Below are 22,884 nucleotides of genomic sequence, written 5' to 3' on the forward strand. Positions count from 1 at the left end.
CAGAGAAAGATTATTTTCTCTGAAATGTGTTTCTTGGATAAACGCTACATCTATTTTCAGTCTCTTTAAATCATGGAATAACATTCGTCTTTTTTCCGGGACGTTCAGTCCCTTTACATTCAGGGACATTATTTTTAAAGTCTCCATATCTCCTCGGGGAAATAGGCAGAGACCAATAAAGGTGCAAAAAAAAAAAAAAAAAAAAAAAAGGGACCCCCTCTAGCCCCACCCCCTCCCACCCCCCTCCCTCCCGTCTAGTCTACTATTCCCTCCCTCCCTCCCCCACTACCAATCCCTGGGTCGACCGTTTACCAACGGTCTCCCCACGAATTCCAAAGCTCTACTGCTTTTATCCACTCAATTTCCAGACCCTCCGGATTATGGGTGTTTACCTAATGGGGTTTTGTGGTTGTGCTTGGCTGCTCCTGGGCGAGCTTCCCCCGTGCCCTCCCCCACCAGTCTTTTATAATATCATGTTTTCTACTATCACCTGTTACTTCTCTACACAGATTGTGTCTACTCCAACATGGCTCTTTGAGAGAGGGGGGGTAAAAAAAAAAAAAAAAAAAAAAAAAAAAAAAAAAAGAAAACGGAAAGGGAAGGAGACAAAAGCCATAACACAGGCAAAGTTAATTATGTCTGTCCATTCCCATCTACGTACATACTTTTACATGTATACTCCTATACCCTTGCATATACATATATGGGCACACACATCCACAGCTGCGCCTGTGTTTGCAAATTCAAACCTGTTCCCCCCTCTATATTTATCCAAAGTTTAAGCCTCCCCTGCATATATAATTTATATATAATTTATATCGGTCTCCTCTCTTCCCATTTTCCATATCTCCTCTCCGTTTCTCTCCCCCTTCCCCGAAGAGCCATGTTGTGTATTGACATTGTTCCAAAAAGATACATTAATACAATAAAACAACAATACAATATAATGCCTTACATTCCTCATCCCAAAAAAAAAGGAAAAAGGGGGGGGGGGATGGAGCCGGAGGTCAAATCCTAAAAAGTTATTTTATTCATCCTTAGGTTCAGGTAGGGGGGTCTGGTCCCAATCCATAAGCCCTCTGTTTCCCCCGGGTCCCTAGCTCTGTGCTTTATTTTATTAGTGATAATATTAAAGGTTACTAATATTAGTGTTTAGTGATTCACCGTATTAAATAAAAAAAAAAAAAAAAAAAAAAAACCCCCAGTTTCTTGTGTACTAATGTGCTAGTTCTATGTTCTCTCACCCCCTACTCATTATCCCTCCTTATCCCGCCCTCTCATCCCTCATAAGTCTAAACCACCCCCTGTGCACCATCATTTACATTTACTGACCCTCCACGTCCATTGCCCCTCCCCCCCCCGAGAAAAACAAACATGTATTAAACAAACATTTATGTATTATATTAAATCCCCTCCTCCTCCCTGCACATCTAGTGAAAAAAAAAAGGGAAAGACCACTGCAACCTCTATCATCCCATTCCCTCTTTCTTTATCTCTCTTTATCCCTAGTGAATTATAATACTCTCTTAAGTGACCACCTCTTCTAGGAACCTAGGTCCTAGGAACCTAGGTCATATAAATCCCCCCCAAGGACCCCAAGGGACCCGAACCCTCCCCCCTTTATAATAATTATCTAATCTTATTTGTATATTTTATCTTAGACTCTCCCCCCCCCCCTCCCGTCCCCCCCCCCCATCCGCCACCCCCCCACCTCACCCCCCATTATCTCCATTCATCCCAAAAAAAAGAGGACTCAAGAGTATTTAAACAAGTTGAAAACCTATGGGGTGAGGCGAAAAAAAAAAGAAAAAAAAAAATTCAGATTCAGGGATATGAGTTAATTTAGCACAGATTCTGACACAAGTCTCATTATACTGTAATATGTCTTTCTCATCTTTCTCACTCCCTCTCTTTCCCTCCTGTACTTTCTGGGTTTTTTCTCTGCAGCTGAGAGAGTGGGAGTCTCCAGTTCGGCACCATAAACGGCTCCACACCTATAAAGGCAAATAATTTTGGAAGATCGCTGTATAGTCTCAGTGTGCATGTAGATGTTCCTTTTCTTATTACCGCAGCAAGAGGGTATTTCCATCTATATGTATGTCCCTCCCGCCGTACACAGTCCAAGACAGTGCGCAGCTGTGCTCTGCGCTGTAATGTGGCCCGGGATAAGTCAGGTAGGAGCTTCACTACTGAGCCCTCTATCTCAATATTACCAGCCACCCATGCCTTCCTCAGCAGAGTCTCCTTGTGCGCATATCTATGGAGGCGGCAAATTATGTCCCTGGGCCTTTGCGGGTCTGCTGGTTTAGGCCCTAGCGCCCTGTGTACTCTGTCCAAGTCCATGTTGGGCGGGACATTCCCCTCTAAAATCATGTGAAAAATGCTCATTACCTTCTCCTGTAAGTCCTCCTGCTCAGCGACTTCTGGGACGCCTCGGAGCCTCAAGTTGCAGCGGCGACTGCGATCCTCAAGTTCTTCGATCTGGAGCTGCATCTCCTCCAACATCTCACCTTGCTCTTTGCTCTCCCTTTCCACTCTCTCCATTTTTCCTTCAAATGAGGATACTCTTACCTCCCCCGCTATCAAGCGGTCGGAAATGACCTGGATCTCAGTGTGTACTTGCTGAATCTCAGCACGGTGTGTCTCCTCCACTCTCTTAATGAGAGCCTCTATATCGGCTTTCGTTGGTAGAGCCTGGATTAAGCTCTTCAGATCCTCCGCTTCCGATCGTATACTACGAGGGGTGACTCCTCCGCTTTCCTATTTGCCGTTCCCGGCCCCGGTTAGGCTTTCCATCTCTCCCCTATTCATCCACGCCCTCGCCTCCGCTTCCGATCGCTTAACACGAAGGGTAGCTCCTTCATTTTCCTCTCGGCCGTTCACTGCCTCGGTTGAGCTTTTCGTCTTCCCCTTATTCACTCGCCCGCTCACCTCCGCTTCCGATCGTTTAGTGCGAGGGGTAGCTCCTTCGTTTTCCTCTCTGCCGCTCCCGACCTCGGTTGAGCTTTTCGTCTCCCCCCTGTTTGTCCGAGCGCTCGCCACCTCGCGGGGTTTAGCTACGTCCGTAGTCTCCGCGATATGCCCGGCAGCTGACATCCGCCTCGGGGAGAAATACTGCTGTATAGGGGGTTGTGGGGCACTGCACCCTGCAGCTCTGCGCGAGGTTTTCGTTTCTCTCTGTCTAGGAGCGCTCATTCCGGGATCCTCAGGTGCACATCACCTATGACTGGCGGTTCAGCTGGGAGCACAAACTCTGCACGCCCTCACTCAGCCATGCTCAGAACACTCCCCCCGGACTTGCAGCATTTTTAAAGTGATTAAGAACTGGGAAATGTATTGAATATTTTATTTTATCTATCAGTACACTTTATTTGGAGAATGTTAATTAGGTGTAATGTAATATAAATGACCACTAGAGGGGGCTTTTGCAAATCTGTATGTAAAGAACGGCAAGCAAGCAAAAATGTAAAATTCTTAATAAAAAATATTTTTATGTGTTTAAAGAAGAAAGCTAAAGCACCAGTTACTACCAAACAGGATATATATAAATTTATTTAATATTCTGATGATCACAGCCCGGTCTAAAAGCTGAAAATTACTATAGCTTACCTTTAAGAAAGCAGTTATAACTCTCCAGAAATATGCAAGATGAGGAAATCCTAGATTGTGTAACAAAAGGGCTGATTGATGTTGGTAGCATTATGCTGTTGGTTTGTAAAAAAAGACATCACCAACTTCCCCAGACATGGATTTGAAATGCACAAAAAAGGCAAATGATTCTAGCTTTACTAAGAAACAAATAAAACAATTAGGTCATATTAATTTCTAAAGGCAACCTCCACATTTTGACTGTGCACTATTACTTAATTGCTTTTAATGTATCTGACTCATAACTTATTGAGACTGTAATCTTATGTCTGTTGCCACATTTGGCATCAATGCGCACTTCCTAATTAATTGCTTCTAAATGTTCAGCTTCACATTTTCTAAAATGAAGAATGATTCCAATGCTTAAGATCATCTGAACTGGTGGTTAAATGGCAACTTGTATGTATATTGAAAAGCAATATTTTGTAATATGCTGCATACAGGGTAATAATAATAGACATGACAGTTTATTGGCCACTGCACTGACCGCCACCAGTGTCATAGCACATTAAGTTTCTCTCTCACTAGACCACAAGGATTGCTTTTTATGATAAAAAGTACAAAACTGGTTGAAAATAATACTGATCTATCATGTCAGATATGTATTTCTGTAGACTTGTACTATTTCCAAAAGGTAAATTTTGCTGTTTAGGCAACAGCAGAGCTAAGAACAGTAGCCAGAAAATATACAGGCAGGGTTGGAGACTACTGGTATAGTCCTCTAGGCTGCATTCCAGATGATCCCTCTTGCGTAAAGTGTTGTGAGAGTGTTGAACAAACAGAATCCATCTGGTCTGTCCAGAACGCTGTATCTCTCTGGTTGTTACTGTAAAAAAACGAACAAGGTATGTTTGAAATGTATTCGCTTTGTAGTGAAAACTTATCAAACTAAAACTCAACCACTCAGAACTCAGCCTCAGGTGTTACATCACACCACAGATCACACACTTTACCACCATTTCTATCTAGAGCCCTTATAAGGTACTCAGGTACTTCCTCATGCCCTTTTGCCACAAAGAGTCATTCCAAGATTGTCTAAACCTGGGTTACAGAGTACACCCTCTGGTCATGCTTACCCTATCCTCTGCACCCTAATCTGGGAGTACCCCCACAGGGGAATAACCTTACCTGTAGCTATGGCAGAGACCAGGCTGAAGGGAGCCAATGCAAAATTGCAGTCAAACATTTGCTCTGCTGAAGGCTCACACAGAGTTAACCTCAGAGTAACAATGCATCCCTTGCACCGGCGCAAGGCTCAAACACAGGTCTCTGTATTTGATTCTAGCTCTCAGGTATAGAGAAAGCTGCCAAATTGTGGCCTGAATTCAGACATCTTCATCCAGAGTTCAAAAACGCAAAATTGAGTCAGTATTTTAGCAAGCTGCAGAAGACTTTTTTTCTTCCCCAGACTACCACCACATTAAAGAAGGAACCTTGCGCAACATGCTTGCTAACTTTAATAAGTTAATTGCCTCTGACATTGAATAAGAACAATTGCCTGAGCTCTAGTGCAGTGTTCAGAGACTGGGCTGGAGCTTCCCCAATACATATAGACTAGAAAACAACAAAAAGAGGGCAAACCAGCCTAGTGTTAAACTCACAAACACAGGTGTATGTAAGTTCATCAATAGATCCCAATAGATACACAGCACATACTTTCTTGCATGGGAAGAAGCCACTCTGGTCTGATATGGCTGATGCATTTCAAGGGGTGTCCCCTTTTCATCAGAGCCCTCTAATAAAGAGGAGACTTTACTTGAAATGCATCAGCCACACTGGACCTGAAAACCATGACTAAAGCACTGCAAGTAAAGTGGTGTTCCAATCAAAAGCGGAAGCTCTGCTTGTTTGCTTCCTCCCCCTCTCCGGTGCTACATTTGGCACCTTTCAGGGGGGAGAGGGGAATGGGTTACCTGTTTTTGACCGGTACCTGTCCCCACTTCTGGGAGAGCTGGCTGCAGCGAGGATTCCCCGGAAGTTCGGCCTACTTTCCTCGCCACTGGGCCAGTTAAAAAGCACAGTGCATTTCGCGCAAGCATATTAAGGAACCTGCTGTGAAGCCAAAAGGCCACTACCAGTTTCCCCTACAACAAATGGGGGCGGCAGCACCTGAGAGCCAATCAGAAAATCGTCTGGGGTACCAACATTATGGGATCCCTGGACAGGTAAGTGTCCTAATATTAAAAGTCAACAGCTACAGTATTTGTAGCTGGTGACTTTTCATTTGTTTGGTGGGGAGGCTGGACCTCTTCTTAAGCATTTAAAATACTTGATTTGTCTTCACTTTGCTTGCATTTTTTTTTAAGCTGATGACAGGATCTCTTTAGGGACCCAGAGCACCCCATTTCTGGTGAAGGCTTTCAGAGTGCCCCAGTGAACATCATCTCATGTACTTTCTCTTCTTCTTTCTCCTCTGCATCCCCTATATTTGCTATATCTTCTTTTTTTTAGTTCTGGTGGAGTCCCTTACCCTATACCCACTACCTTAAATAATGGTTAGAGAGACAGACTTGCTGTTTCCGTTTCCCATCACAAGAGTCTGTCAGTTTTACAGAATGGCAACTTCTTCCTTTACAGACTCAAGCATTTAGCAGTGATTCTTTAACTATAGGGCAGAGACTTGGGGCTAGCTCTACAGGTGCCATTGACTAGCGATACAATTCGACACAAAAAAGCCTGATTTTCACTTTATTAAAGTGACATTGAATAGGAATTTACAATAGAGTATGTGCAGATCAGTTTATATGTGGCTGGATGTAAATGTACATTATAGTACAGTATGTGAAGTACTTGGAGTTTATAAGTGGCTGGACATATCTAAATCTCCATAAGTGTTAACTTTGTAATATTTTATTAAAGATCATATTCCAGGCTATTTTGCTATGCTGACCATCACATTGCTCCCCGCCAATTTTGCACGTATTTACATTATTTTCTGTTATATACATTTTATTACTTCATTTTTATTCATTCCCATCCTAGGCTATATCAGCATCTTGAAGCCGGGTTGTGTGCACAAGTTCTTCCTCCACTGCTGCCCGCGAATGTCTGCATCGTGCATCAGGCTCAGACATAATGGGGACTACTCAGGTACACCTTTATCACTTTCACAGGACAAATTGCTTTGCTTTTCATGTATGGCACTTCATTTACTATTGCTTGATATATATATGCTGTGAACGGAGTTCATGTAGCAGTTATTACATTTAAGTGATTTATGGTGAAAATTGTGCTTAGATAGCATCGTGATATTATCACAGAACATCCGTCCAATACATGGAAAAAATAAAATAAAGAAACTCATGTGTCCCTCAGTTCGCCTGTCAACTGTACTGAAATTATTTAAAGATTATAAAATATATGAGATAGGCAAAAAAGTACCTGAAAGGGCAGATCATGAGAGGTTTCTTTATTAGTCGCAGATGTTTGTAATGTAAGTGATCAAGAAGATGTTTAAATATTTGTAAACTAGATAAATAGGCTAAAGAACAATTAGAGCAATATAGAGACTTGTAGTCGCTAGTGTGTGTGTGTATATAAAATAGATATATAAAATATATATATAAAAAAAAAATATATATATTATATATATATATATATATATATATATATATATATATATATATATATATATATATATATATATATATATATATATACATATATATATATATACATATACACAAAAGTGAGTAAACCCCTCACATTTATTAGATCTTTTCATGGGACAACACTAAAGAAATGACACTTTGCTACAATGTAAATAGTGAATGTACAGCTTGTATAACAGTTTTTACTTAGGGGTGTACACACTTTTGTTGCCAGCGGTTTAGACATTAATGGCTGTCTTTTTTTTTTTTTTTTTTTTCCCCCCCCAACTTCCTGTTCCAGAACAAGCTCTCCAGCAAAAGGCTTGTCTCCAATCTCAAAGTAGTTTGAGACAAACAATATAACACTGGCAGGGGTACTTACAATGGTCAGCTTTTATTAATTTACCTAAAACATTTATGCCAAAAAGGAACTGTTAAGGTCTTTATTTGTTAGTCAAGTCCATCTAAATCTACTAAATCTACTAGTGCATCTATAACTACTGTCCTGCCAGATTAACAATTCTGCTGTCCAAAGTTGCCTCCATTTATCCTATATCCAAAGTGGAGATACATGAAGTATGTTGCTGGCCAGATCACCATGTTAAAATGAAGGGAACTAAGCCAAAAAAAAACAAAAAATTAGCGCAGTGACCACATTAAGGGATTTGTAAGTTGCAAAATAATATATTTTTGTTTATGAGTTTTATACCACTTTAAACTCTACCAACAATCCATGACATACTGTAAATATTTAATCAGCAGCTCAACTGCTTTAAGTTTCTTCCAAACTATACTCTTTGTACTGAAATCACTGTAATATAAAGCTAATAGTTTTCTCTTAACCACCTCAATACAGGGCACTTTCACCCCTTTCCTGCCCAGGCCATTTTTTAGCTTTCAGCGCTGTCACACTTTGACAATTGCGTGGTGATGCAACACTGTACCCAAATTTTTTTTTTTTATATTTTTCTTGACACAAATAGAGCTTTCTTTTGGTTGTATTTAATCACTGCTGGGATTTTTCTTTTTTACAATTAAAGACTGAAAATTTTGAAAAAATAAAAATGTTTTTCTTATTTTCTGTCAGTAAATTTTGTAAATAAGTCATTTGTCTCCTTCACTGATAAGCGGCACTGATAAGCGGCACTAATGAGTCGGCACTGATGAGGAGGCACTAATGCCACACTGATAGGTGGCACTGATGGGCAGCACTGATGGACACTGACCGGCTGTGATTGGACACAGCCGATCACATGGTTAAAGAGCCATGGCTCTTTACACAGATCGGGAGCGCGTCATGTCCTAGTAACACGGAGCGGCCATAATCACAGTGCCAGGCGCGCAATAGTGGCTGTTCTGGTGCACTGTCATATGACTGGCTGTGATTGGACTCAGCCGATCACATGGTTAAAGAGCCATGGCTCTTTACACAGATCGGGAGCGCGACGTGTCCTAGTAACACGGAGCGGCCATAATCACCGCGGCAGGCGCGCAATAGTGGCTGTTTTGGTGCACTGTCATATGACTGGCTGTGATTGGACACAGGCGATCACATGGTTAAAGAGCCATGGCTCTTTACACAGATCGGGAGCACGCCGTGTCCTAGCAGCACGGAGCAGCCATAATTCCCTCGCTGTGCGCCCCTAGCAGGCGCGCATTATTGGCTGTTCTGGTGCGCTGTCATATGACGTCCTCCCAGAATGAGAGCCGCACCGCCCCTCCATTTGATGATGGGCGGGTGGCAAGTGGTTAACCTACGCATAACAGCTAAAATTGCAATTCTGGCTGTCAAAATGCTTGCACCGCCTGTTGAAATTGGAAGATCTAATAGATGTACTTTCATATATGAAGCTGTGGTTATGTTATTACTTTTTTTGTTGTTAAGGGGATAATATATTAACACAAGAGTAAACCACGAACCAACCAAAAAAAAGAGCCACCAAAAGCTGTAAACCTTAATGTGCCAGTGTGCCCAGCATATCAGTGTATTATGGCAGACCTACCTACCAAAATGGTTCTTTCTAGTCTCTTTATTAGCCAGGCCTAGGTAACATAACTCCTATGCATTCACATGGGAGTTACCTTGTGCAGGCACAGAACTGTACCCAGACTGTACGCTGAGCTTTGCATGCGTGCATACACTTGCAAGCAAAAGTGCTGACAGGCAAGGAGAATATACACATTTCAGGGACACCCTGTATTTTCCAATTGATTCATGGGGATTGTGCCCCCTGGTTTTGTACAAGCTCCCCCACCCAATCATTATAGCATCAAAGTCAATTAAACTACTGGCATATTGATCTGGCCAAGTTAAGTAGCAGAGGGGGTTGTTAATTAGTTTTAGCTTCTTTGGCGTTAATGAAATTAACAAAGGGTGCACCAGATGGGCAACAATGAGACAACCTCCAAAATAGGAATGGTTTTACAGGTGGAGGCCACTGACATTTTTTTTCCCTACTCATTCTGACTGTTTTTCGCTAGTTTTGAATTTGGTCAGTGTCACTACTGGTAGCATAAGGCAATACCTGGACCCTTTAGGAGTTGCACAGGCAGTCCAACTCCTCCAGGATGGCACATCAATACGTGCCATTGCCAGAAGGTTTGTTGTCTCAGCACAGTCTCAAGAGCATGAAGGAGATTCCAGGAGACAGGCAGTTTCTCTAGGAGAGCTGGACAGGGCCGTAGCGGGTCCTTAAGCCATCAACAGGACTGGTATCTGCTCCTTTGTGCAAGGAGGAACAGGATGAGCACAGCCAGAGCCCTACATAATGACCTCCAGCAGGGCACTGGTGTGAATTTCTCTGGCCAAACAATCAGAAACAGACTTCATGAGGGTGGCCTGATGGCCCAACATCCTCTAGTGGGCCCTATGATCACTGCCTGACACCATGGACCTTGATTGGCATTTGCCACTGACCACCACAATTGTCAGATCTGCCACTGGCGCCCTGTGCTTTTCACAGATGAGTAGGTTCACCCCGAGCACATGTGACAGACGTGAAAGGGTCTGGAAAAGCTGCACAATGGCACCCTGGCTGCCATTAGTTATCGATATATAAAATCCTTGGACCCATTGTTAGACCCTACGCTGGTGCAGTGGGTCCTTGGTTCCTCCTGGTGCACAACAATGCCATGAGTATGTAGCCAGTTCCTGGAGGATGAAGGAATTGATACCATTGAATGTCCCTCAGGCTTGTCTGTCCTAACTCCAAAAGAACACCTCTGGAACATTGTTTTCTTTCCATCTGATGTTGTCAGGTTGCACTTCAGTCTGTTCACGAGCTCAGTGATGCCCTGGTCCAGATCTGGGAGGAAATACCCCAGAACACCATCCGTCGTCTCATTAAGAGCATGCCCCAACATTGCCAGGCATGCATACAAGGACGTGGGGGTCATACAAATTACTGAGTACCATTTTGAGTTGCTGCAATGACATTTCAGCAAAATGGACTAGCCTGCTGCATAATTTTTTCACTTTGATTTTCGGAGTGTCTTTAAATTCAACCCTCTGTAGGTTGATCATTTTCATTTCCATCAAACTATGTGACATCCTTTCGTTCCTAACACATTACCCAGTCCATGTCAGTATAGATATCTAACCTGATATTTTCCCCATTGAGATCTGATGTGTTTTCAAAGTTTTCCTTGAGCAGTGTATATAGTTTAAGAGACACAGACAGTTGCTTATGTAAAAAAAAAGGCTGCCTATCAGCTTTTTTAAAAAGCATCCTTTACTTTAAGAATGCAAAAGGTGAGCATGAGTGAGGACATAAGTGAAGAGGAAGAAAAGAGATCCCTTGGAGAAACAATTGGAGGATGAGAAAATGCGGATAACAGGACATTACATGTGCACAGTGCTAGAACCAAATATGGGTTTACAGAGAATTAATTTAATAGGTTATATATTATTGTAACCATGTAAATATATGCATTGTAAATTTGACAGACCCCTCGGGGCCTCTGTGTGTACTAGTGACTTCTCCTTCTTTTTTCTCCCTTTTTTTATTTTTTTTATTTTTTCTTTGTATTTATTAAAATGTATTTTCTATTTCTTTTGGTGACGTTGTATAAAGGTTCTACAAAATCTCCAGAAGAAGTCATGATTATGGCAAAACATGTAGCGGCAACCAACTTTCGTTTTGTGACCGCATGACTTTTCATGTTCTGGTTTTAAACTTTATTCATTTTTTAACCATGTTTGTTTAAATAAAATTATGAAATTCCTAATATCAATTTTATTAGATTTTTTTTTTTTTGCACCTCAAAACTCCCAATTTTGTTTCTTGGTATTTTTCTGAGTAATTTAATAGGTTGGTGGTCGCCATATAAAACAGATTTTTTTTTTTTTAAATAAACTAGAATTTAAAATGTTTCTTAAAAAAAAAATTGTTCTTGTTGTCCATAGAGAGGTTTAATGTTTACAGAAAGTTTTACATTTTACATTTTTCAAATTTTTCTAGTTGAAAAAGTTAACTGAATATATTTAACACATAAAGGAATGCAGAAGAAAATACATTTAGATGAGCAGGTATTTAAAGAGAAATTGCTAGTGTTAGTTGAAATAACTGCTAAAGCTGTTTTGGAACTGCAACTATTGTGTTGCTAGTTAGAGTTAGGGACATGGTTAAAGTGTATTTCCAAAATGGATGACACCTACTTTTTGTATAAATGTTGTTACCCATTCATGTTGCATAATTTAAAAATTGCAGTTTATCTGTTTAGATGATCTTCTCCTAGAAACTCCATCACTGAAAAATCCTACTTGGTTCTCGTTTTGTTTGAGGGGGGCTTAGGAATTGTATGTGCTATAATTGTCCCTGTCTATGCTATACTCACAGATCTCAATGTTAGATTATAAACTAGATTTGAACACTGTACTAACAATGTGTTACAATTAAGAGGGCAAGCTTCTAAATCTTTTTGTCAGTGAGAGGGAGCTCATCCTGTCCTAAGCTCAAATAGTGGAAATACACTTAAGATCTGTTGGATACTCCTGAGAAACTTGTTAGGATTGATACCTTGATGCGTTACATATTCTCTATGTGACCCATAACAAGGAGTTTTGGACCTACCTTTGGTCCTTTCAAGGTCTCCAAAACCTTCAGTTTTGGAAAAATACCTTTCTTGCTTTATGAACAAGTTTGCAGATGCGTTTCCATTGCCAGATTACTGGCAAGAAAAGTATGAATTGGTGCACAACTACTACAAAGTGTACATCCTGGTGAAATACAGGCCCTAAGCAGGTCGTGCGTGCTTCTTGTATGCATTTCAAAATAAAAATCGTTTGTTAAATTTATTGTTTTCAATGTTTATAATCCGCTATCAAACAATTTCATATTTTAAAGCAGACCTTCATGCTTTTCTGCTACTTCTCTCCATTCCACCTTTCCTGTACATAATGCACTGGAGTTTTTTTACCTTTTTATTTTGGTAAAAATATCCGGCCCCACCTCCCTATTCATGTTAGTCACCTTAGGCCTTAGGAGAGGGGGCTGGCCTATCATCACGTCTTTGGGCCCGCTCGCTGAACCAGGAAGAGTCGGTGGGCCTCTTGATGAGATCAGAACATGGCAGTGCAGGACAAAATCGTGGCCAGGCATGAAAGGATCTCAACGTGACATTGCTGGATCCACTGGATGGGGGAATATCAGAAATCTGCAGATACCACTTTACGGTAAGGGGGGTGTAATACAAAAAAAAAAACTAGGGTGGCGGGTGCAGACCTCTTTAACCACTTCAGCCCCAGAAGATTTGGCTGCTCCATGACCAGGCCATTTTTTGCAATACGGCACTGTGTTAACTGACAATTTCTAGGTCATGAGAAGCTGTACCCAAACAAAATTGACATCCTTTTTTTTTCTCCACAAATAAAGTTTTCCTTGGGTGGTATTTGATCATGTCTGTGGTTTTTATTTTTTGCGCTATAAACAAAAAAGAGTGACAATATTTTGTACTTTTTACTATAATATATATCTAAAAGCTATTTTTTTCCTCAGTTTAGGCTGATATGTATTCTTCTACATATTTTTGGTAATAAAAATCGCAATAAGTTTATATTTGGATTGTGCCAAAGTTATAGTGTTTACAAAAGAGGGGAAAGATTTATGGCATTTTTATACTTTTTTTTTTATTTCTTTTTTTATTGGGACTGCAACATTATGGCCGACAGATTGGACACTTTTTTGACACATTTTTTGGACGATTGACAATTATACAGCGATCAGTGCTATAAAAATGCACTGATTACAGTGTAAATGTCACTGGCATGGAAGGGATTAACTGCATTCCCTATTGTGTGTTCTAATTGTAGGGGGATGGGAGTGACTGGAGGAATTGACAGATCGTTGTTCCTAGCTAGTAGGAACTCACAATCGGTCTCTCCTCTATTCACAGAACAGGGATCTGTGTGTTTACACACACGTCCCTGTTCTTGCTCTGCTATCCCGCTTAAAGGGACCGACATACAGCTACGACGGTTCGCTGTATCGTGCCAACCTGCCACAGAAATATATTGAAATATAGTCCAAAACCGTAAGTGAAAAGAGTTTCATCTTTTCACTTATGGTTTTGGACTATATTTCAGTGTGTTTAATAACTCTTTTCAGTGTGGACTCTCAGTGTTGACAACTTTGCACTTTATATGTACATTTGTTTTTGCACATTCAAGTATATTTTGCACATGTTTTGAATGCCTAAATATTAGTCATTCCTATATGGTTTAACACCATTTGTATTCAGCGCTGCACCTTTCCATATATTTTCTGTTATTTACAATTGTCAATTGTGGTTCTGGCAGCTGTTTTTTATTTTCACTGACAGCACAGTATTTACCAAAAAATGTCTACACTGCTCATCACCTGGCCAATACCATCCCTTCAGTGAAGCATGGTGGTGGCAGCATCATGCTGTGAGGATGTTTTTCAGCAGCAGGACCTGGGAAACTAGCAAGGATCGAGGGAAAGATGAATGCAGCAATAAACAGACGACATTGATGAAAACCTGCTCCAGAGAGCTCTGGACCTCAGACTGGGGCGAAGATTCATCTTCCAACAGGACAATGAACCCTAAGAACACAGCCAAGATAACAAAGGAGTTTTAACGGGACAGCTTTGTGAATGTCCTTGAGTGGCCCAGCCAGAGCCCAGACTTGAACCTGATTAGACATCTCTGAATAGATCTGAAAAAGGTTGTTCACCGACGTTCCCCATCCATCCTGATGGAGCTTGAGAGGTTCTGCAAAGAAGAATGGGAGAAGCTGCCCAAAAATAGGTGTGCCAAGCTTGTAAAATCATACTTTAAAAAGTATTCATACACTTTGGAATTTTCCACATTTTGTCATGTTACAACAAAAAAGGTAAATGTATTTTATTGGGATTTTATGTGATAGAACAGCACAAAGTTTTACAAATAAATACCTGAAAAGTGTGGCGTGCATTTTTATTCAGCCCCCTTTACTCTGATACTCCTAACTAAAATCTAATGGAACCACTTGCCTTCAGAAATCACCTACTTAGTAAATAGAGTCTAACTTTGTGTAATTTAATCTCAGTGTAAGTACAGCTGTTCTGTGAATCCCTTAAAGGTTTGTTAGAGAGCCTTATGCTGCATACACAAGATCTGAATTTTGGTTGGCAAAAGCTCTGATGGTTTTCCCGACGGAATTCCGATGGGATTTCGCTCAAGCTGTCTTCCATACACACGGTCCCACCAAATTCGAACGCGGTGACGTACAAGCAAAATTCTGTTGGAGCATACACACGGTTGCATTTTCAAACGAAAAGCTCTCATTGTCCTTTTGCTGGCCAAAATTCCGACCGTGTGTATGAGGCATTAGTGAACAAACTGCATCATGAAGACCAAGGAACACACCAGACAGGTCAGGGATAAAGTTGTGGAAAAATTTAAAGCAGGGTTAGGTTTTCAAAGTTTGGGATATTTTTTTTAACATCTCACGGAACACTGTTCAATTCATCATACGAAAATGTAAAGAGTATGGCACAACTGCAAACCTACCAACATATAGCCGTCCACCTAAACTGACAGGCCGGGCAAGGAGAGCATTATTCAGGGAAGCAGCCAAGAGGTCCATGGTAACTCTGGAGGAGCTGCAGAGATCCACAGCTCAGGTGGAAGAATCTGTCCACAGGACAGATCTTAGTCGTGCGCTCCACAAATCTGGCCTTTTAAAAATCTCTATCTTTATTTAAAGATATTGTTGAAAGAAAGACATAAGAAGTCCTGTTTGCAGTTTGCGAGAAGCCATGTGGGGGACATAGCAAGCACGTAGAAGGTGCTCTGTTCAGATGAGACCAAAATTGAACTTTGTGCCCTAAAAGCAAAATGCTATGTGAGGCAGAAAACAAACACTGCACATCACCCTAAACGAGTGTTTCTCAATTCCAGTCCTCATGGCCCACTAACAGGTCATGTTTTCAGGATTTCCCTCAGATGAAACAGCTGGGGTAATTACTAAGGCAGTGAAACTGATCAAATCACCTGTGCAAAATAATGGAAAGCCTGAAAACATGACCTGTTAGTGGGCCATGAGGACTGGAATTGAGAAACACTGCCCTAAACACACTATCTCCACCATGTAACATGGTGGTGGCAGCCTCATATTGTGGGGGTGCTTTTCTTCAGCAGGGACAGGGAAGCTGGTCAGATTTGATGGGAAGATGGATGGAGCCAAACACAGGGCAATCTTAGAAGAAAACCTGTTAGTCTGCAAAAGACTTGAGACTGGGGCGGAGGTTCACCTTCCAGCAGGACAACGACTCTAAACATACAGACATAGCTACAATGAAATAGTTTAGATCAAAACATAGTCATGTGTTAGAATGGCCCAGCCAAAGTTCAAAATCCAATTGAGAATCTGTGGCAAGACTTTAAAATTGATGTTCAGACACTCTCCATCCAATCTGACAGATTGAGATATTGAGATATTTTGCAAAGAATGGGCAACAAGTTCACTTTCTAGATATAAAAAAGTAGGTAAAGACATACCCAAGAAGACTTGCAGCTGTAATTGCAGTGAAAGGTGGTTCTACAAAGTATTGACTCAGAGGGGGTGAATACAATTGCACGCCACACTTTTCACATATTTATTTTTAAGTATATTTTGAAAACCATTTATCATTTGCCTTCCACTTCAGTTATACGACACCTCTGGGGGGGATTTACTAAAACTGGTGGACTCAGAATCTGGTGCAGCTGTGCATTGTAACCAATCAGCTTCTAACTTCAGCTTGTTCAACTCATCTTTGGCAATACAACCTGGAAGCTGATTGGATACTATGCAGAGCTGCACCAGATTTTGCACTCTGCAGCTTTGTTCATGTATCACATAAAATCACAATAAAATGCATTTACGGTTTTGGTTGTAACAAGACAAAATATGGAAAATGCCATGGGGTATGAATACCTTTTCAACGCACTTTATATGGGATGTTTTTATTTTTTTTAATATTAACCACTTCAATACAAGGCATTTTCACCCCCTTCCTGCCCAGACCATTTTTTTTAGTTTTCAGCGCTGTCGCACTTTGAATGACAATTGCGCTGTCATGCAACACTGTACACAAATTAATTTTTTGTGTTTTTATTTTTTTTTATTCCCCACAAATAAAGCTTTCTTTGGTATTTGATCACCTCTGTGTTTTTTATTTATTGCGCTAAAAACAAAAAAGCGACAATTTTGGAAAAAACACAATTTTTTTTTTTTTACTTTTTGCTATAATAAATATCCCAATTAAAAAAAAAAAAAAAACACATTTTTTCCTCAGTTTAGGCCGATATGTATTCTTCAACATATTTTTGGTAAAAAAAAAAATCGCAATAAGCGTATATATTGGTTTTTGGGACCATTTACATTTATACATTGATCAGTGCTATAAAATTGCACTGATTACTGTGTAAATGTGACTAGCAGGGAAGGGGTTAACACTAGGGGGTGATCGAGGGGTTAATTATGTTTCCTAGGGAGTGATTCTAACTGTAGGGGGCAGGAACTCACAAGGGGAGGAGCCCGATCGGTGTTCCTCTGTACTGAGAACACACCATCGGTCTCCTCTCACCTAACAGGACATGGACCTGTGTGTTTACACACACAGATGCACGGTCCTGCTGTGTTCAAGGGCAATCGCGGGTGCCCCGGCAGACATCGCAGCCGCCGCACGCGCGCACTGGGTCCCGAGCAACGAGGCAGACACGCATGCCCCCTAGTCGGCTGGGAAGCTGAGAACGTCATATTACGCCCGCCCAGGATGAGAGATCCATCCTGTGGACGTCATATGACTATGGGCGGATAATGAAGCAGTTAATACATTTTCAAAGATTTCAAACAAATTTCTTTCAAGTTGTCATTACAGTGTGTTTGTAGAATTTTGAGGAAAATAATGAATTTAATCCATTTTGTAATAAGCCTGTAACATAACAAAATGTGGAAAAAGGGAACCGCTGTGAATACTTTCCGGATGCACTGTATGTGGATGGCAAAACACTGATGCAGATCAGGCGAGGGGTTGTATACCTTCCCAGCAGCCATCATCAGGTGGAGCCTAATTACTGGGATCTGCTTGCTGCTGGGAGACACCCACCCAAACGTTCTCATTCAGCTCTGGGAACCACAGTACCACCCACAGGTAATCCAGATCTTGACACCTATGTATATTATACACATTGTAGCATGTGTACTTCTACATGTGTGAGGTTACTTTGTGCCTCCTGTGTATTGTTTATTAAATTGTCGTTTTAAATAAAAAATTATTGAAACTGTGCATTGCCACAATGCGGGGTAATTTCAGTGTGATGTCAGTGCACATTCAGATGTGTGATAGTGTCTGTGAGTGTGCACTCTCCAAAGCAGTTCTAAAAGCACCATGTTCAAAGTATCAATTTTGATTGGCATGCACCTCTAATAAATAAGTGTGCCAGGTGTATTACTGGTACCTATTGAAAGCTGAACAGAAGTAATGCTGAATCAAGGACAAAAAAGGGGTTAAATCTAAGCCAGTAACATTGTTCAGTGTTTTTATACAGCTAGAATTGGAATTAAAATGAAAGTATTTTTTAAATTGAGTTTACAACCACACCACGGTGTTAATAAAACTATAAACAAAGATTGATTGCCATTTCATGCGTAGCATATGATGAGAACACCTTATTGGAGCAATCATTTCTCTCCCTCTCTTCTGCAGATCTGTATTAATGTATTATGTTGACTATTTTCTGAAAACTTTGAGAAATATGAGCAGAATAATAAGATCACTTATTCGGCAAAAATTCCCAAGAACACGTCTGCACTAATGTAATGTGACCTTGCAGTATGGCTTGGAGAGCGGGTGACTTTTAATTAGCAGTATAGAGGTTTGTACTTACTGCTCAAAATGCTTATTAGTTGAAGGAAGGGAATGCCGTGGCATTCATACAAATGAGCTTGGAAATGGCTAATTTGAAACTACTTCTAAACTAATACATTACCTTCATAAACAGCCATTAAAGGAAGAGACTGCTAATGTGTTGAGTTGCAGGGGAGTAAGGTGAATGTGGCTTAAAGAACTATGTATCATCTCTGGTGGCAATGTCCCATATTAACTTGATATTGGATTTAAATTTTTAATTTTGTCTATTCAGTGATGGGAGTCAATATCCGTAGATCCCGGAATCATCCCTCTTTCAAAAATTCCCTGACGAGGTCCGCCAAAAAATCTGTGAAATTACATACATGTTCTTGGCAGCTAGAATAACTATTTCTAAATACTGGGAACAGTCAATGGTTCTTCTCGATTATGTAAAGAGTAAACTTAAAGTGTTACTAAACCCATAACAGTAAAAATCAGTCTGTATATGCAGTAAAGCATGCTTGTTATACTCATTGTGGAACCTAAGGAGTTAATCCTACCTATTGCATAAAAAGGCTGTTTGATCCTGTCTTCTCTGATCTTCCTCTTTTTCCACGGTCCCCAAACCATCTGCTGATAGAACAGAGCCTTTGGGACAAGATGCACATGCTCGGTTTGATGTGTATTGCTAGAGTTTTTTTTGGGAGGGTTCATGTGATCAATACAGGGCCAATCAGCACTGTCCAGAGATAGGGTCAGGAGTCCTGCAGCCTCATAGGACAGTCAAAGAAGAATGTAAACTCCTCCTTCAAGCTTTAACCGGACGGTGATAAACTGCTGATGAGAAAAGGTATATCAGTTTATATTTACTAAAACTATTCCATTTCCATGTACTGTGAAAGACCAGATATCGTGAATGCAGGGTCCTGGGTTTAGTAACACTTTAACTGTATTATGATGAATTGCTGACTTATTTGTGTCCTTCGTAACGCTACAAAGATGTTTGATGCTACATGGGATCCATGGATACGATATGTATTAGTACCTAGTGAGTCCCAAGCTGACCCTCTTTCTTCCTTTCCCTTTCTCTTTCTTGGCCTATACTTTTCTTTTATACTAGTTTTATGTTTGATTTTCTTGATTATCTCAAACATGTGGTCTTACATTTGATTATATTCCTGGGCATGCAAACAGGGGTTCCCTTCTACCTCCTTCCTACTGCTCCTCCCTATTCCCTGTTCTTTTTCCACTATGAAACAGTGGCTACCATATTTTGCCAATTTAACTTGCTATGCAGCTGATCCCTAGTGGATCAAGTGAATTATCTTTAGCTCTTTTGTTAATGATTGTCATCTTCTTCATTGTATTGTTGTTTTTGTTGGATTCCTTGTCAGAGAGCATTTAATGCTGAGGTCTTCCTACCTGATGACAATGTGCATTGTCTCTGTCTTTTGAAGGAAATTTATCTCTAATTGCAATGACCTGAGTACCTGTTTGCATCATTGTTCTATTGATCTACTTTGTACTATGGTATCTTGTTACTACAATAAAAATGATTGAAATATAAAGAACTAGTGCACTTATGTTGAAGGAGCACTATAGCACCCCTCTCCACATCTCTCCTGAGAACATCTGTCTCTATTCCAAAGCCCAGTTGCAGATATACCCCAGGGTGCCAGCTGAACCCTGCTCCAAAAGGACAGCTGTGTTTGCATTCATTTATGGTTTCTATCTTTTGCACTTGGCTGTGCTTGCTCAGTAAGCATTTAATAGAGCTGAATGGGGCCATCTCAGGTCTCAAGAGATAACTTTGTTCAGTGCTATGACAGCTTACTGCAATCACGGCAAGCTGGAGAAACAAAACTGATGAAATTATTACACAGAGCAGCAGCTTGGGGCAGATAGTGGCTTTCACATTGGGGCATTTCTGAATCCAGGGTCTTGAGTATATATGACAAGGAAATTAACCCCTTCACACCTAAGGGTAACGCAAATGTTAACACCTAATAACAATTTAGCAATTTTCACATGTGTAAAAACTGTACATATCAACTACTTTGTGCATCCAGGATTATACTACCCTTTTGAAGGACAAATTAGGCTTTCATTTGGTTGTAAATGGTAATGAATATATCCTGATTTATTTTTTTTCTTTTGGCTTCAAGAGGTTAAGAAAGGTTAGAGTAGTAGTAAGTGCACTTCTTCATATGCAGGTGTAGTTATCATTTAAAGTGTATCTAAAGCCAAAACCCAGGTCGATGGGGACATTTACTGGAGCAAGAGGTGAGAGGAGATTTTCTATTGGGTACATCTCTCTGTTGGGGATCTAAGAGGAGTTTCTCTTTTCCTGTTGTGCCTCTTGCACAAAAAGTAAAAGGAAATTGCCCCAAAAATGTAGAGGTTTTAACCATTTCCTAGTCTATCCAAAACATTTGGCTTTACACTTACAGTACTTTATATCAAATGCTTCTCTTTACCCACATTATCAAAATCATCCTCTAAATCTCTTTAGAGACATCACTTTGTACTTCCAAGTCTTGATAAATAGCAGTTAACTGTGTGTCATAGATCTCAGCTAGACCTCTGGATCCCATATGCAGCATATGAAGAGTAAAAATTATGATACTGGGACAAGCAGATTTTAGACAGATGTTAGACGTAATTTTTCCTGATCAGATGGGAAAGGGGCATTGTAGCTTGGGGTAGCATTTGTTACCCCAATACTTCATATTCCTGATATGTGCTTGCTGTACCATGTACTTGTATGAGAAAGTATCCTGTTCCCTGTGTATTGCTTCCTATGTGTGAAATCCCTGGTGCTCTTGCTAGTCCCCTTGCTTTCCAACTAAAAACTGATCACACCAAGCAGGAGAAAACATCATGGTCATTCTCTAGCTATACTGGGAACTCAGTGTCCTCTCCTCCAATGATCAGACTTGTCTTGACATCCCCCCTCCCCCGCCCCGCTGCACAGCCATTCACCGGCAAGCACAGTGTACTGTTGCTTCTCCCCCCCCCAGCTCTTTTGCAGCTGAGAACAGAGGGAATGTGATCACTTAGAAAAAAGGGGAACAGAACAAAGGTATTTTATAATGTTTTGCCTTTCATTTCTTTTTTAAACTGAATTGGTTGTTTTACAGGTGATCGTTTACGATCACTTTAATGGGTAAACACTCATAATATAGATGAATTATAGGAAATACTTTATGATCTATATGTAGAGGGAACTTAACTATACATTTAGGCCAGTGGCGGCTGGTGCTCAATTTTTTAAGGGGGGTCAAACAAACCTGGCCCCCTCCCCCATCGCTCGATTGATTGATCGCCACTTTGCTCGCCCGTCAGTCCTGCACTTACCCCATCCAGGTTGTGGCTTCCCCCTGCATCTCCTCCCAAGTCCAGGCAGTCTTTTCTCCTCCCGGCCAATCGGGTCTCAGGACCTGATTGGCCAGGAAGAGAAGCAGTAAGACATTAGCGACTATTTATTGGCTTTTTGAAGCCAGTTGGATCCTCAGGCTCTAATCATGTGTTTAAAAAAAAAAGTGTCCAGTGCCCTGCATGGCAATTATGGGCGGGCGCATGGATTAGGGGGGCGGCACCCCTTATGGGAGGCGCCACTGATTTAGGCATATTAATGGTCAGAATTTCTTGTTATAATTCACTAGGGAAGCCTTACACTGCTCAATACTCCTTTTTTTATTATTACAAGAGAGGATTGAATCTCTCACATAGTTTACAAAGCTTGGGTCAGTTATGGTACCCACACATATGGCTACTATGATTAATTAAGGGCTGTATTATAATTATGTCAGGTGGGCTCACTAATTAAACATAGCCACTGTTATCTTTTATTAAAAACATATGCCTTTAATATGGCGAAGTGAAATATACAAAGTACAGAAACTGTGTCATTCTTTTATAGCTACTATTAATTCTAATAAAATATGTTTAACGATTTATATGTTTTGGATTATTGTGCATCAAGAAAGCTGCTCTTCACAATAATGTCCAATGAGAAATGTTAAGCAAAAATGGTATTTAATGCTGCAGATTCAACAGGTGTTTAGTACTTCTCATGGAGATAACTCATTACTTTGCATGTGTTTCCTGGCACCATTTCCAATTTAGTATAAAGTTTAAAATGTTCTTTTCACACTTACAATTTACTCCCACTGGTATAATGAAAATAGTTCCTTTTTTCAAAAGCAAGAAAATCTTAACAATTTTGTTAAAATGTGTTTGAATCGTGACATCCCAATGCAAGAAAATGTTCTGCCAAGTTTTTTCTCTACCCCCAATATAGAGGA

At 40.6% G+C, this 22,884-nt stretch overlaps 1 protein-coding gene across 2 annotated transcripts in view; it reads left to right on the forward strand.

The window, feature by feature from the left end:
- Positions 1-22,884, forward strand: part of DLGAP2 (DLG associated protein 2) — a 1,292,461-nt gene that overhangs the window by 81,997 nt on the left and 1,187,580 nt on the right. For both annotated transcript variants that reach the window (XM_077487763.1, XM_077487764.1), the window contains exon 2: positions 6,631-6,738. In XM_077487763.1, coding sequence (XP_077343889.1) covers positions 6,724-6,738 — 15 coding nt within the window. In that variant the 5' untranslated portion in view covers positions 6,631-6,723. The remainder of the gene's footprint in view (positions 1-6,630; positions 6,739-22,884) is intronic.

Source organism: Lithobates pipiens, unplaced genomic scaffold, assembly GCF_037356315.1.
Source record: "Lithobates pipiens isolate NorthernLeopardFrog02 unplaced genomic scaffold, aLitPip1_a1.2 Scaffold_18, whole genome shotgun sequence".
NCBI classification, from domain to species: Eukaryota; Metazoa; Chordata; class Amphibia; order Anura; family Ranidae; genus Lithobates; species Lithobates pipiens.